This window comes from Ceratina calcarata, unplaced genomic scaffold (genome assembly GCF_001652005.2).
Source record: "Ceratina calcarata isolate Rehan_Ccalc_2016 unplaced genomic scaffold, ASM165200v1 scaffold588.2, whole genome shotgun sequence".
Classification (NCBI taxonomy): Eukaryota; Metazoa; Arthropoda; class Insecta; order Hymenoptera; family Apidae; genus Ceratina; species Ceratina calcarata.
In genome coordinates this window covers 250096-266446 of record NW_017177107.1, presented here as the reverse complement: position 1 = coordinate 266446, position 16351 = coordinate 250096, and the positions used below count along the sequence as shown (strand labels likewise).

Here is a 16351-nt window from a genome sequence, read left to right as displayed (position 1 = left end):
TTACTTGCGAGAGTACTCGTTCGTTTTATGTGATCATAATCTTGCCTGATTGGATAAGGATTCCGTGAAATGGGCTTCCACGTCGAACGTAAACGAATCATTGGCAGTTAGGTCCATAAATTGCTTGGTGTGCTCGTAAAACACTTTACTATTATTGATATCCTTTTGCGTGAATCTCTCGACGTTTAACCATGCGCCCTCGCTCGTCTCCATAATGATCTTCCCAAGATGCGGTCCATTTCGCACCGTATACTTTATGTCCCTACTTTCGTCCGAGCAACTCGTTAAAAGCAATTTGCTGGAAATCATCTTCCTGGTTAAGGGAAAAACGTTCAACGCGATGTTTTGTTGCATGTTCAATCGGACTGGTTTTGTAGTTACAAGAATCGTGTATGATTCTGTCGTGTGTACTCCATCAAACAGTACGAAATTAAACTCAGCGTCGGATCCGTCTGAAACGCAAGATATTCTAAGAGATTAAAATATATGTACAGGTACACGTGGTATCTGAAGTAACACAATGTTTATGACAAGAAGATATTTATCACAAGAATTCATTAATTCAATTAGCTCCATCAAATATTTTCTATTAAAATGAAAAAGTAAATAATTTTCTATTCATATTGAGTCACTTTGTTTAGAGTAATAGCCTTTGAAATTACCTAGCGTGATATACTTACTCGTATGCGTAAAAATTACTTGCGATTGGTCGATTTGTTCTTGCGTAAAACTATAAATATCTTTTTCTGGGGAAGATTTAAAAGAGATCAGTCCGTTCCTAACTCCGGTGATATTGAACGTCAGATCATGTGCCGTGGTATCGTTATCGACAGCAGCCAAAATGTCGGACGTCAACGTAACTGAGCCACCTTGCCAAACGCTCAACTTAGTCCTGTTAATGAGATCGGGCACTTCGTCGTTAACTGGTTGCACTGTGACCCAAACGTCGAACGGTTCGCTTGTTTTATCTCCGGCAATAAGAACCATTTTGAAGGAGTCCTTCGAAGACTCGTCGCCGTTGTGTTTATACATTATTATACCACCGGACAAGTGTTTCTGCGAGAACTTTTTCACCTGAGAATTTTTCGTCGACTCGACAATAGCACCATGATTCGGTTTTTCAACGATTCGATAGTCTGTCACCTTGCCAGAATAATAAGGAGTCAGAATGGAAAAGTTCGTTTCATCTAAAACAGTACTTTTCCCTTCGATCACAAACAGTCCCTTTGCCTCGACGTATAACTTCTCCGGGATGATCACAAAGTTCACGCTCAAATCGCGTAGCCACGTTATACCGTTCGTTACGTCGACGACGAATTTGTCGTTTGTCTGGTTCATCACCGTTTGCATGTAAAACACGCGGCCCTCGTTTATCATATGTTGATCGAAGGACTTTATGGCGTTACCGATGTAATCCTCCCGAGTCTCGTCGCTGTGCTCATCGTGGACTTGTAATTCCAGATATCCGTTTTGCGGCCACTTCTTCAGGAAATATACTATTTCAGTGTCCGGTATTTTGGGATGCATGATTTCGAGGCTCTTCCTGCTTAGTAGAATACTGGTAGCTTCTTCTACGAATACCGTTTTATTATTTTGGATGATCAGTTGTTGCCAATAACTCTCAGGATAGATTTTAATTGGGAACACCCCTTGCGTCTCCGCTCCTTTCGTCGACACTCTGAACTTGAACTCGTCTTTTGCCATAGATCCTCCAAGGTGCCTGTACAACACTACACCATAACGAAGATTTTCTTCGGTAAATACGTTCGTTTCTCTTCCAAGTTTCAACAGTACACCGTGCTTTGGTTTCTCCAGCACTGTATACTTAATATCCTTGTTGGAAGTATATACATTGGTTTCGATGTCTAACTCGTCGAGTTTGAGAGCGACCGATCGATTGAACTGCACCACGGTCCCGTTACTCTCTCTCAGCCTCACATAAGGTGGACTAGCCTCGATCTTGAGGACACCGGCAGTATAAAAATGTCCATCGGTCACTCCGAACTCGAATTTCCCATGGTCTTCGCCCTGGTGTTTAAACAATATCTGACCATCGTCGATATCCTGTTGGCTGAACTCGTTTATCTGGGTCGAAAGATCGGTAACACGGTATATCCCGTTTTTTTGGATGTCCCTTCTGGTATAAATCAATTCGCTAGGCTTCGTATCGATGTCCTTGTCTATGTAGGCGAGATCCTTGTTTGTTAATAATCTTTCTCCTTCCGACACCACGTGAAACACTTTGTTAACCACTCGTTCTGGCGCGTTATCGTTCTTCATGGTCACTTCTACACGAAATAGGCCGACATACATGAAGTCAACGGCATCCGAAGCAATCGCGACATACTGAAATGTATCTTCCTTCGTCTCTGAATCGTCGTGGACGTAATAAACCCTCTGCGAGAATAGTTCCTCGGATGTGAAATAGGACGTATTGTTTCTTGAGTGAGATCTCGAGCTATTCGTGACGGTCAACCAACCGTGATGTGGTTCTGTCGTCAGGTTGTACATCAACGCAGTAACGCCGTAATCTGCAGGATTGATTCTCACCACTCTCACGGGCATCCTCGAGCCCTCGTCTACTCTCAACGTTTCCACGCTGTCCATCGGTTTCATGTTCTTGCTGAGGTAGTGCCGGAACTTCAAGACCGAATGCAAATCGATACACTGAGGCGCACTGACTTTGAAACCAAACTCATCCAGAATCGTTGAGTAGGCTCTCTTGAATAGTCGATACCTCAGTTTACCAGAGTCGACGTCCTCCTGTGTGAACGTGTCTCTGATTTCCAGTCTTCGACTCGACAAGAACAGATTGCCGTACCTTGGCACTGACGTCACCGTGAACACGATCTTGTTGGAAGCGGTTATTAAAGGGTTCGTCTGGTATCTCAAGTTCTGTTCGCTTACGGTTACTTCGGTCATGTTAGTGAAGTTCACCAGAATTCTTTTTGCTTCTTTCAACTCGAGATCGATGAAAGTGACCCGAAAGTCGTAAGTGTGTGGCGCTTTCACCTCCCTGACGCTCGCTTGGAACTTGAATTCATCCTGATTCGGGCTACCCTCGTTGTGAAGATATCGAATAGTGTTTAATTCGATGTCTCTGCTGGTGAAGTGATCGACGTTCGTCCAACTGCTCGACTCTTTCAGCTTTTGAATCGTCCCGAAATGTGGCTGCGCGACTATGTCGTAACGTATTTCGATGGTGTTGTCGTCTGAGTTGGTGGTGAACGACAGGTTCGCCGGTGTCAAGTATGAGTAAGACCGATGCACCACGACCAGACCTGTATTGTGCATCAGTTTTATCTCCAACGGATGTGCAGCCACCCTCAGACTCGCCGGTTTACTGCTTTCAATACCGTCGCTCACTCGAAGATCGAGCTTCGCATTCGGTTTCGCTGTAAAAAAAAAAAGAAAAAAATAGAAAACCGCTACGACTATTGACTGAATGGTAAGCCGGGCTGCGAGGAGACAGTAATTAAACGGCAATGATGTGTGTTTGCGCAGTGAATATCGATGAAAATGTTACCGTTTTGGCGATGTACATATGCAATTAATCCTTGCATCAATTCAGCCTGGGTAAACGTGTCGTTGGGTCGCGACGGATAAGTCACCCTTTCCACGTAGCCGGCGTCAGCGTCGGTACGTAAGACTGTGTACACCAACATGTCTGACGGTGTGTCGGGATCGATCGCCCAGATTAATTCTCTCGTCAAGATTTTCCTTGTGCCCTAATCGAAACAATGGTACGGCGATTGATTATTCCTTGTTTTATTAAAGATCAAATATTGGTAACGAATACTCCTCGTTAAAAATATCGTTAAGCGATTAATTGAAGTAAAAAAACGTAAACATCGAAATTTTGAATTCGTCTCAGTTAAATATTCGAACGTTGCAACTTTTTATGAAAAGAAGTGTTTCACTTAAGGAGATTGTAAGTTAATTGAGGGTAACTTGAATTGGTTTCATTACGACACAGCCGTCACCGCGTTCGTCCAAAGATAAACGCTCGCTGCAAATAGACTACAATTTCTCCAACTCCTCATTAATTGATTTAGATCGGTCCGAACGAAGCGAATCGTTCTTTCGCGGCAATTACGTTAACGCACGTCTTCGAGGAAGAAGGAAACATTCTGAGCATCTGACTGGGAATTCAGTGCAGCAAACGTTCGATTCTATCAATTCGTAAGGAAGAATCAATAAGGATCTTACTTGTGCTAGACGTAGCACCTTCGCAGTCGATATTTCAAGGAACGGCGGGTCATTAATGGGTGTAACGTTGACTTGAAGTGGAAACCTAAGTCGTCCTTGGAGATAACCCGGTAACGAGTAACCAGCCCCTGCCACCAGCGTCACTTCCAGGATCATGCTGTCCTCTGTGGTTTCGCTGCCGTCGTGCATATATTGTATCTGGCGAGGAATTTGATCACGATAATGAGACAACGTAGCACGTGGTAAACAATGTTTCTGGGACTTATGAATATGTATGCGACTGGAGACGACGCGTTAACACGACGACGACGACGACGACGTTCGTCGTTTACATTTATCGAGCGCAGCGACTTCCTAACTTCCGGCGAAATTAAAAGGGGAACGCGGCAAAGAACGTCGGGGCATTCGACGTTAACGAGACATTTATTTCGTCTTATTTCATGATTTATTCAGAACGTGGACCGCGTTCCGGCAAGGTGAAATTTCCAATCTTTCCCCTGAAGCAATACGATGGTCTTCTTAACGAACCAATAAACTCACTTTAATATCATGAAACTCATATCTTCTGCCGTGACCCGGTAGTTTTTAAAATTAACTTTTCTTAAGAATTCGCTTGATATTCTCGTCGGTCGATGAATCATTGCCTGCGTTAAATTCGCCGCCTGCTCGCAGTTCAAATTAATTAAAGTGGCATAGGCGTGCTTATAAATTGACGATTAGCACACGAACTCGAGGTTTTCTGTACACAGTTATTGCTTGAATTTCGACAAAAATTTTTAATAATTTTGATGAATCTATGATGACGCTCTTCCGCAATGTTTTCAGACAAAACTGTTCCGCGAACAATGTGTTACTAGCTAGGTCTGTACTAGGCATAATGGATAAGCGTTTTGGTCTGGCCTGACGTTAAACCCTGAAAAAAGCTGTTAATGAGCGGTGGTGGTGTTTTATAAATAGATCAGTGCGGCTGGATAAATCGAGTGCAAGTAGAAGAGGAACAGACAACCGAGATTCTGATGGCACGAACAGTCACGGCCCCCCCACGGTTCTAAAGTTAGTTCTTCTGCCACAAACTATCTATAGCTCGTGGCCCTATGACGAACTGGAAGAGCACACGATATGCTTCATCTTCTTATTCGAAATTTATTTGATGCCTGCCGGAACGTTGTCATTCCCCGGTGCTTATCGATCATTCAACCCCTCTCCCGTGACACCCTGATATTGGGCGAATATTTTATACGCTAGCAGAAGGATATTACCTTATCTCGATTAATGTCTTCGAGGGTGAAGGAATGCTCGGTTCTGGTCGTTAAAAGATTTAGAGCCAGGGTTCCATACGTGGGCGGTGTTACCAGAGTGAAGATAACACCATCCTCGTCTATCCCATATTTAGCGATGTCTAGCACCATGGCAATGTTATCGCTCGTTACCAGTACGTGTCCCCCTTCAGAGACCAGCAGAGAATTCACCGAGAGTATTTCCAATTGCACAGGCAAATTTGCTTTTGAGTGAACCTACGAAATATGAAATTGCGATACTGATAAACACAAGAATTCATTTCAACTATTTTACACAAATTGATACGATATCTATTTGAAAAAAAAACCACATGACGCAGACGTACTAAAAAGATTCAATAGTACTTCTTTGGTGATTCCAAGCAAAAACGGAAAGAATCGTTTTACATTTTGTATTGGAAGCAGATTGATCGCGACGATAGTCGATGTTTACCTCTTCGTGATTCGGTTTCACGCATACGGAAGCAGATTGATCGCAATCGCACTTGAACGAGCTGACGCCGAGCTGTGAGCAAGCAGCCTTGGGAACGCAGGGCTCGGTCTCGATGCAAGGAAATCCCCATACACAGCCAACGACGATGCCTTGGCTGATCTTGACGTCTGGCAGCCCGAGTTCCTTGTTGTCCAACAGCATATTTCGTAGGCAACCGCGGTAACTCACGTCGCCTGACTTGAGACTCTTGTTCAACGCCCTGGCACGTTTGTTCAGCTCGGTCCCGCCTATGTAAAGGGTGTCGGCCAGATCGAGGTAACGATTGCCACCGGAGGGTAGGTTCATCGTATTTTCTTGACGATCGACTGCGATCCCGATTCCGCTCGGATTGAAATCGACGACCACACGATGCCATTTGCCGTCCGCCACCGGTGTGCCGTGTATCAATTCGCTTGGTCCGTTCCCTTTGTTCATCAGAAGACGAATTTTACCCTCGAATAACTCGATCCCGAGGTAATCGGCGTACGACGATTGCCCGGTGTTGTAGAGTAGCAATCCAGTCCCGGTGCCAGTCTTCATCTCGAACTCCCATCTGTGAAGAAAATGGGTATATGCGAATCGGCCAAAATTGAAAGGAAGTCGTTTGGAACCTCGAGATCTCGAGACTTCGCGCGCATCGCGAATTCATCGAAGCGTCGCAGTCGATATAGACTAAAAACTCGATTATTCAAATTATATGGTAAAAATGTTAGCACATTACTTCATTTATATTATCGTTTAAATATTGATTAATAAGTTTCGAGAATATTAAATTCTCTATTATTTAATTCCCTTTTAATGAAGCTATTACGATCCACTATGAATTTCGCCGGCAATTACCTCATTAATGGGCATCAGTATGTGCTAATAGTTTTCGTATTAGATGTACAATTCTAGAATGTTGAAAGGTATAAAATTTTTGATAAAATTACATATTAATAAAGAATACAAAGTAAAGCAAGGTAATTCGTGACGAGAGGCAAAAAATGATTATATATTGATCTCATCTATTGATATTTGGATTTTCAAAAGGACGTACATTCATAAATCTCTTCAATCACACACTTTTGTGTATCTGTGTAATTCAGAATCTTCATTGTATGAATTAATTGCGGGATAAAATGTGTTTATATAAGAAAATTTTCATGTAATCGGTGTTCATATAATGGAGATTCCACCGTAGTTCATTTTTTCATTATTCGTAAACAGCTCCCTCCGGAAAGAAGGATAGCTGCTTTCGAAACGTAAAGACCACGCCGCGCCGCGTTTTGTGACGTTTTCTGCGTTTATGATAACAAGTATTGGTATGGTCGCGTATCTCCGTTTAAGCCAGGTTCTACCTTAACGTTAAAACTCCGTAACAACGTTGGCGGTGCTATTCGCAATCGAGTTAGAATTTCGCAGTTGACTTGTTTCGGTGCCGACGACTACACCCTGGTCTCTAAATGGACTTGCTAAACCGTTAAGGGAGCGCTCGGGTGAAATTTCCAGTTTCTTAACTGTTCTGCTGGAATTACCTGGCCGTTTGCATCTTTTATCGTGCGCGGAAGTTCGCCTGTTTCATGCGGAACGTGACTCCAAATTGATTTACGTCGTTGGGGAACGTATTTAACGAATACTCGAACATCCGTCATTAAAAAATTGATAAATTACCATCCCGCGGGATGGGATACGTTAATGGATTCCGCTTCGCGCTATATTGATTTACGATAAGCAGAGGGGGATGAGACACGAATTAACGGTGTTCCTAGTTCTTATTCAAATTGTTTCGGAGTGAAGTCCGGCACGGTATAGCATATTGGTACGCGATAACGAGCGACTTAGTAATCCTTCGTGCGTTGAAGCCTTTTTATCGTTAAAAAACCTCCTCGTGACGAGCGTAATTAATCTTTTAACCAAAATGAAACAGAATTCATAATTTTATTGAGCGAATTATTTTTCCATATATTTCAAAATAGTTCTTAAATCATTACATATTTTCAAGGTGCGTCTTCAGAGTTTTCGGAAAGAAATTAAACCAGTCCGTCAGTGTGATGCGACTGCGTTGTGTTCCTTGAACGATATCTAATATGTTTGAAGTTACCATTACATTTCACTTCGCTTTCGTGTGTTAAAGTAAAACGCTACGCGCTCCTCATAAAAAGAAACGGAAATCGCGCGCGGAAAAACGATACAATGGAGAATTAACTCTTTTTGTCCCACCCTGTAAAAAAGTTGTTTTATGTTAAATAATTGAAATTAATTTTTTTTATCTTTTTTATAATACAAAAGTTCTATGCAACTAGAGTTTTTATTTTCTTTAAAATCGCGTGCCTCAAAGAGTTAATGATCATTGAAATTTCGTGACGTGTAGATTATGTTATGTTAAGTGTGCTCGTTGTGATCGCAATTAACGTCTTGTTTACACATTCTCTCAGCCGGGAGTGTTTAAGAAGGGATGGGCTGGTCGGCTAAACGACGTCAATGCTTTCTTTTCCGACGGGGATGTTTGCCGTGGACGCTTCGGAGTTCATCAGAGCGTGGATGTCCAATAGACGTACAATACATCGGAGCACCCAGGAACAGGTTTGCTGGCATTGTTTCGACATCGTTACTCCGACTACGCAACAGGTACGTGCTCTCTGCGTTGATTCTATGAAGCGAGCGAGTCGAATTAAGAATCGCCACGGTTGGTGGTACGTTTTTAATTTGCGGAAACAAAGACCACCGCGTCGGTTTGACTGTACTCATTACGTACCGACAGAACCGCGAAAATTGTTGTCGAACGTGAAACGGAGTTTATCCTATCCGAGCGCATCCGCACATCCGTGTATGGATGTTGATCGAGGGAGTTCCTTAGATTTTGCTTCTGTTTATCGCCTGGATTATTATAATATTGTCATTTGTAGACTGTGGAGAAGTTTCCACAGAAGTCAAAAGAATAGAATACATTTCTGACATCGATTTAAAAAATTAAATCTATGTTCAGATTTTTCATCCTAAATATATACAATTTACGGTCTAACCATCGTCTGTTTCAATTTATGTATTTATTGTTACGCATTAACTTTCTATACTCTAAACCAGAGGTGGAGAACGTGCGGCCCCGAAGCCGCATGCGGCCTCCGTGAGTTTCTCGTGCGGCCTCCTTGTACNTCTAAATATAATGCGATTTAAAGTCCAGAAAGCAAATTACCGTTTTAGTATTTGGTTTTCTGTCCCTTTTACACACATTTGCATTTGTCCATTTGTTTGGCAATGCTTTAGTGTTCATGGCATAGTAAAGTAGATTTGTTGGTCGATTCTGATAAACGGGGCGGGATATCACGATTCAGCACTAAAATTGACTTGGAAACTAAATTTCATATTTACCCGTAGCTTAAACAAGCATAGCGGTTTGAACGTCTATCACCAATACCTATAATCACTAATAACAACTGTTTGGTCGGCGAAGTGTCAAACGCGAGAATACAGCCGTTAATAATTTTATATCAAATCGATTTACGTATTTCCCATTGTAAAATCAAATGTTTTATACTTAGTCAGGATAACTAAAATGATTTATGAAATTGGTAAACTAAGGTAAAAATACTTACTACGGACAACTGTCTCAATAATAATCGCTTTCTGAAAAAATACCATACACGGTAAAATAAAAAGCAGGTGCAGCGTATAACATTATAACAAATGTACATACATATACCTGTTTCATATTGTGAACTTACATTTTTAATGTCCCGGTTTATTGAACTGTTTAAATATGCGTTTCAAATAAAAATAAGTATCTTTCTACATATATTTCTCTGTATCGATTTATGAAACATGTGTACAAGCCTCGTTAATTGCATTTTCAACTGTACAAATATTTATTTACTTCTTTAGGCACATGAAATTTTTTAATTGAATGTGTACTTATGTACTTGTTTGTTTAGAATTTTGTTTGCCCTTTAAAGCTTTGAGAGGCAGCTCTCTCGTAGACTTTAGATCACTGGAGATTGTTAATAAGCTATGATATTCCGTCGGGAAGTAAGATCGATGAGCAATTAAATGCCGCAAATTGTCTTTCTGCTATATTTCAGCTTGTGAATATCAATTAACGCGGTTACCGACGAAAGGCTTCAAGACCATTTTCGAGACATGGTACGGATTTAGGATCGCTCTGCTCTCTCAGATACAATTTACAAGTGAAAAGGGGGTTTTAGTTCAGTCGTACATGGTACATACCTCGAGCCGGAGCGCGGTATAGGTCTGGGTATCGCCGTGAACGCGCCGTCCTCCACGAAACTGACTTCCGTACTCCTCGTAGCTTCGAATTCCGGTGAACAGCCCCAAGTAACGGCCGTGGCCTCCGACTGCCCCTTTCTCGACTTGGCGTATTCTATTACCCTAGCACTGTTGTAGATTATATCAGCCATACAGCCTCGTAAGTAGTCCGTGTGTCCTGCAACCAGAGAAATTCGAAAAATAGATAAAAGTTATTAAACAAATCATTGGAGCAATAATATTTATAAGTCAGATATTGCGTTAGCTAGTATTCATTTTTTAAATGAAAATTGACTTTCGATTGATCCAATTGAAGGTAAAAATATTGGCATACTTCCGTTTGTCATTTTGTTATCAGACATCGGTGATTTTAATTGTAGATTCCCAAGCGAATCGAGACATCAGTCCCGTGTATCCGTCAATAATGATTATATGGCGATTCATAAAGGATTCCGCGAGATCGACTACAGTCCTTAAGGGACAACACTGTAAACGGTTTTACCCAAGTCGTGTGACTTTCGAATCAGGATGCACAATTTCCATTGAACGAACCCCGATCGCGTGAAGCAAATAACGAAGCGGGCAGATATTAAATTCGATGGTCAGACGATTCTTACAATTCATCCGCGGAATACGATGTAGGTACGCGATGGCACACTTTGGCACCGGTTCGCGAGGCATCATTTAACAGCGGTGCAGATCTTCATGAAAGACTGGCGTAATGAAAGCGTCAGTTGCAAACCGCATCGGGGTTGATGGCCAGATAATCTCAGTTTCGGCGGCTGCTAGCGAACGAACCAGGCTATCGAACGCACCTACTCCTCTCTACCAACCTCCCAGTATAATTCTTCCGCGACTTTATTAATTTATTACATTGGATTCAATGCAGACAGCGTCTTTGGCCAGTAGCTTCATCCTGATTGAGTTTTCCTAATTTTTCTTTAATCCACGTTAGTCGAATAGGGAAGCCGGGCGGAATTTATTTTAGTTGATACTCGAATTGCAGATGGCAAGAGGCCGAGTTACATATTAATCCTATCTATCTGCTTATTTGATTTCTCGAAACACTCGCCTTTTTACTCTAATGTAAACTAGACATTTTAGTCTGGGAGTTGCGCAATTCAGGTACCGGGACTAGGGTGCTTCACCCGATAACAGGGGAAAGCCGGAGATATGTTTACGAACCGTCGGGTCGTGATGACATTTTCCAGCGGGATGGTGTACAAACCTCCGCAATAAACCGAGCCGTTCATAGTGCGGTAAATCGCTCATTCCGCAACCTCGCCACAGCTACCATCCTACGTGATCCCCTCGCGTGCTTCGCGATTATATTAATTAGAGAAGTTTCGAGGATGGTTTTTCCAACAGGGCGGCTGAAGATACCGCGAGCAACCGCTGAATGGACCGAGGTCACCGTGAAACGTTTAGACTCCGGTCAAACAACTACTAGAAAGGCTTTTCCGCTTATGAATGAAACCAGAATGCTTCTCCTACGATAATGAGTACGGAGAACAAACGAGGTCTCGTTTTATTCATGATTTGCAACATCGCATTTTTTCTAATCGGGCAAGTGGCTCGGAACGTATAGGATAAGTAAAAGTGCGCATCTACTTGTATAACAATTTCATACCATAGTTATTTGCATTCCCATATACACCGCCGTTAATGTCAAAAGTCTCACGTAAAATGTACAAGGTATCATTTAAGATACTAAAATTTATTGATTCCATTAAGAAGTGTTACTGGTACAATTCATAATTTATTGTATGATATTTAATGATTCACAATATACAATGTTTCAAATGAAATAGTCAATAATTTAGAATGTTTATCAGATTTCTTTATGGATAAGTGGATACGCGTCTTAATAGGAACGATTGAATGGTGAAACGGTTACGGAGTGTACGACGTGTCCTTTCGTGCGTTATATTGCAATTTTTCGTCGAGGACAGTAATATCGAGAACGTTTCGGGGGATGGAAAAGCGATTCGCGGGACGCTCGCGACCGTGAAACGGGGGAGCTATAAAATAAATAATTTCCTGTATCGTCACGTTCAAGACTGTTCAATTTATTTGGACGTAACAGTGATCGAATGTTACGCGATAGAACATTGACGCCGACATCTCCGTATATACTTTTATTGATTTTCCCGTATCGAACCTGTGTGCGTCTAGCTGGAAGTTGGGAGTATTCTCTATACGTGTTTTCACGTAGCTACGGTAGATATAGTATTCGATGAACGCAATTCATACCAACGATTTCATTCTCTATAATACGTATGTCTGCCTGATAGTTTCAATCAGAGATCAACCCTAAAATAAAAAAGAAACTCTGACGTTTGCCCTCTCCAGAGGTTAATCAGCATTATTTTTTGGCGACGCGATACACGGAAAGCAGCCTCCGCGATTTTAGAATAAGATTAACACTCCCGTCCTGCTTTCATGCATATTTCAAGCGAAACGAATGAAAAATGAATAACTGAGAGCCGTCGCACGGTTCTAAGTTTACGCAAACTGTTCTTCGTCGCGGCTCCAGGCGACTTCGTAGGATCTTTCCGCTTCTTATTAACATCCCGCACGGAAACTCCTTGCGCGAAGAAAAAAAGGAAATTTTCCGAGCGTCGACGGCACGGAAGTCTGTTCGTTTCTTTCGTCGTTCTTTATTTCCGAGTTCGGTGACTTGGGCCCGAAAGGGGGAGAGAGTCAGAGGGCTGTTGGCGCGGGGTAGCAGGAATTAATAAGAGGTTCTGGAAAAGGGAGGCACGGGTTGTGTCGTACTACCGGGTACAAATGAATTGTCATGAATATGTAAATTGAATTTCGAGCCGGTCGCCGAGCGTTGCACGAGATGCTCGCCGGAATAGAGGGGTGCACCTCACGTCACCGGTGAACTCTCTGTTTGTACCGATCGTATTCAATTTGGTACGCGTCACCTCGGTCATCTTCTGATGAATTTCTGCTTTTTTGCTCGACTTCGTGCGATTAAAATCGCGCGGTCCGACGAGGAAGCAATGAGATTAACTTTTCTTTAGAAACAAGTTATTAGTTCGTTGAAGGAATCATAGTTATAAATAAATTGGGGACAGAATTAAACATTTGCGTTTTCATCTGATAAATGTGAAGCAGATAGGAAGTAAAAATATTCTCAATTTTTTATTCATAATTCGTAATATGTTTCTCGTTGAAAATCGTGATTTCATGGGGGAATAATTTAGTCGGTCATTGGACAGTGCTCGATTTCTGGTGGTGGCTATCGGTGAAAGGGGCAGCTTCTCATCGTTGAAACCTGGCGTTTCTCGGTCAGCTGCACACCATACATCCGATTTACGATTTCACGGTTAAGATCAACGGGTTGCGCCAGGCAATACAGCCTCGATACAATTTCATCTTGTTGGTGGGAAGAGGGATCGATGATAGGAACGTCAACGGTTAGAAATTAGGTTTAGGAGGGAACGTCAGCGATCGGCCTGTTGCGGATCGGTTCTATTGGAATATTCTCTACGATAATCTTGTTCAATGACCGTTGCTGATGGTGATGGATAGAGTAAAGATGGAGTACGATGATGTGTGCCTATACTAAATAATATTTGATCGGATCGACAGCGCCGGATACAGATATACTGGCGTACTACATGAACCAGTCTTAATTTGCATATTATATATTTACTACATGTTTGATTATTAGTCTGTAGATTTTTCCTACATAAAATATTAATGGTATCAATTTAAAAAATGTACGTATGTCAACTATAGAAAAAGATGTTTTATTGCATTTACATCTCGACTGTTAGCCTCGAGGATCATACAAGGACTCGACCTGAACCGCTGGAGAATTAGAATATTATATAATGTCTTTTATTGAGATTGTTTAATCTTAAATTTAATTCATAATACAGTGGACGATGAGATAGAAGTGGATACGTACGTTTTTCTGTAACAAAATTGTAATTTGAGAAACAAAACAACGTTTCATATGCACGAACCTAATATTTTCAAGAAAATACCGTTGTACCTCCAAAATATATAAGAAGTAATTTTGTATAAAAGATTCACGATTCTGAATGAGAGATTATTTAGTGGAAATCTGACTTAGGATACTGGTACCAATTTAAGATTAACATTGTATTTCTCTTTTTAAATGGAATGTTTTATGTTTTTATACTGCAGGAAATATCATAATAATTTAAACCAATGGCTTCAACTCTGACCACTGTTGTTTCTATTGTGCAGTGAGAAAATCCGCACAATACACTGAATATTTCACTGCAGCAAAAAGACCGAATATTTGAAAAGCACGTCGGTTGTAACCTTGGTGATCGTCAGCGTGCCTCGGTCGATTTTTCTATAAGCCGTTTCCCGGTACGAAAATATAAATTTTTCACACTCTTCTGATACTTTCACAACGAAGCCTGTACTCATCTAGTCTCCACTCATCCACACCGATTAAATAGTTTTCGTTGAATCGTATCTGCGTGTAGTTTTTCCCTGTCTATTTCAATTCCCCAACGTGTCAGGCTTTATTGTCGTGGCGGGTAGTAAAAATCTACAACTGGAAATCACCGTCGGAAAACAGTTCCGCACCAGACAACGACGACGACGACGACGACGACGACGACGGTGACGGTGACGGTGCTCGTAAATTTCGATGTCGATAGGAAGTAGTCAATGGTGGCTATACGCTTTTACCGTTTCCGTTTCCCCTTTACTTATTTAACGAAGCGGAGTGAAAAGAAAATTGTTCCTAGTAGAAAACCGGAATTCGATCGCATTTAACGAGATTATATTGTTTCAGTACGTTATGCAAAGTAAAAGAATATAACGACCACGAGCTGTTCAAATGCTAGAAAAAGTTATGCGTATGCAATTGATTGAAGTGCGTTCGAAATTTTTTTCTTTGACATACATATGCATATGTACGTTCTCGATATGATCGATCACGAAACTAATAATAACATCTTAACAAGTTTAAAACCATGGAATTGTAACTATTCTGACAATGAGTTGTACTATAAAAGAATACAGTAAATGATTTAAGGTAGAAAATCGAGTATAACTTGATTTGTATGTCTATGTCTATTGCTATTTCCTGTTTGCGCGTGATGATCTAGCAAAATCAGGGCTCGAATGAAACTGTTAACATCTACAAATAAAAGTTATTTATCGAACTCTTAACTTTTAAATCAAATTAGTTCTGTTTTAAGCGAATTTTTTACATTAAAACTTTAACTCCTTTTTAAACGTTTAGTTCTAAGTTATTTTATGTTCGACTAACGAAAGTTCTGAAAGCTCGTATAAATACTTCGGAACACATTTAAAAATGAAATATAAAAGTAATAGTAATATTAAAAAATAGGAATATCTTTTTAATTAGAATTAGTTAAGGAATTGAAAGCAGGATAAATACATGTACATATATAGAAGAGAAAACACTATAAACACTTATATATATGTAATTAAATTTGATTTTCACTTGAAAGTCGTACCAAAAATTTTTCAGGAAATCTGTAACAGCTTGCAGTTTTTCAGAATAAAATAAATGCTTCTGTTCATGTAATGTACGACTTGTTTCTATTATAAAGGTTCTCATTTACGCACAAGTATATGATATCATATATCAAATACATTCTATCTAATACATTCAATTTTGTAATAGTTTCTTCTGAATAAGACAGATAATAGTCTTATAGCTAAATGAAAATTTTGACAGTTTGATTCAAGACTTAATCAAAGTCGACGCGAATTTAAGAGTTCATTTTTAACGGAGTCACGTGGCGGGACGGTGTAGTCTAGTGACTCAAACTCGTCGGTATGACTTACCTAGAAATAGCTCGTTGAAGTCACCCTGTCCTCCGATATAGACACCGTAATGTATGTTCAGTTCGAAGAACCGTCCCGGCAGTAGGGATTTGGTCGTGTGTATCACGTCAATCTGTAACGTCATGTTCGCATCCCTTCTGGTCAGGTTCACCTCGTGCCAGTTAAGGTCGTTCAGTGTCAAACCACGAGCGCTTGCCATTTCGCTTTCACCCGCTCCCAAATTTATGTGAACCTGTGGTAAAAAAAAGAAAGAAAAATGATGATGGTAGAGAAAGAAATCTATATTAAAGTTTCTCTCATACTTCTCTCAGAT

At 40.9% G+C, this 16351-nt stretch overlaps 1 protein-coding gene across 7 annotated transcripts in view; it reads right to left on the bottom strand.

Moving 5' to 3' along the window:
* The window catches only part of kon (chondroitin sulfate proteoglycan 4-like protein), a 38318-nt gene that overhangs the window by 4072 nt on the left and 17895 nt on the right, over positions 1-16351 (bottom strand). For 6 of the 7 annotated variants that reach the window (XM_018032706.2, XM_026817603.1, XM_026817604.1 and 3 more), the window contains 8 exons: positions 16039-16270; positions 10183-10399; positions 5941-6532; positions 5469-5723; positions 4210-4407; positions 3527-3728; positions 681-3395; positions 46-452 (listed from right to left, as the gene is read on the bottom strand). In XM_018032706.2, the coding sequence (XP_017888195.1) occupies positions 46-452; positions 681-3395; positions 3527-3728; positions 4210-4407; positions 5469-5723; positions 5941-6532; positions 10183-10399; positions 16039-16270 (4818 nt within the window). Of the gene's footprint in view, positions 1-45; positions 453-680; positions 3396-3526; positions 3729-4209; positions 4408-5468; positions 5724-5940; positions 6533-9554; positions 9586-10182; positions 10400-16038; positions 16271-16351 lie in introns of those variants that run through there. The other variant, XM_018032709.2, reaches the window with a different exon arrangement.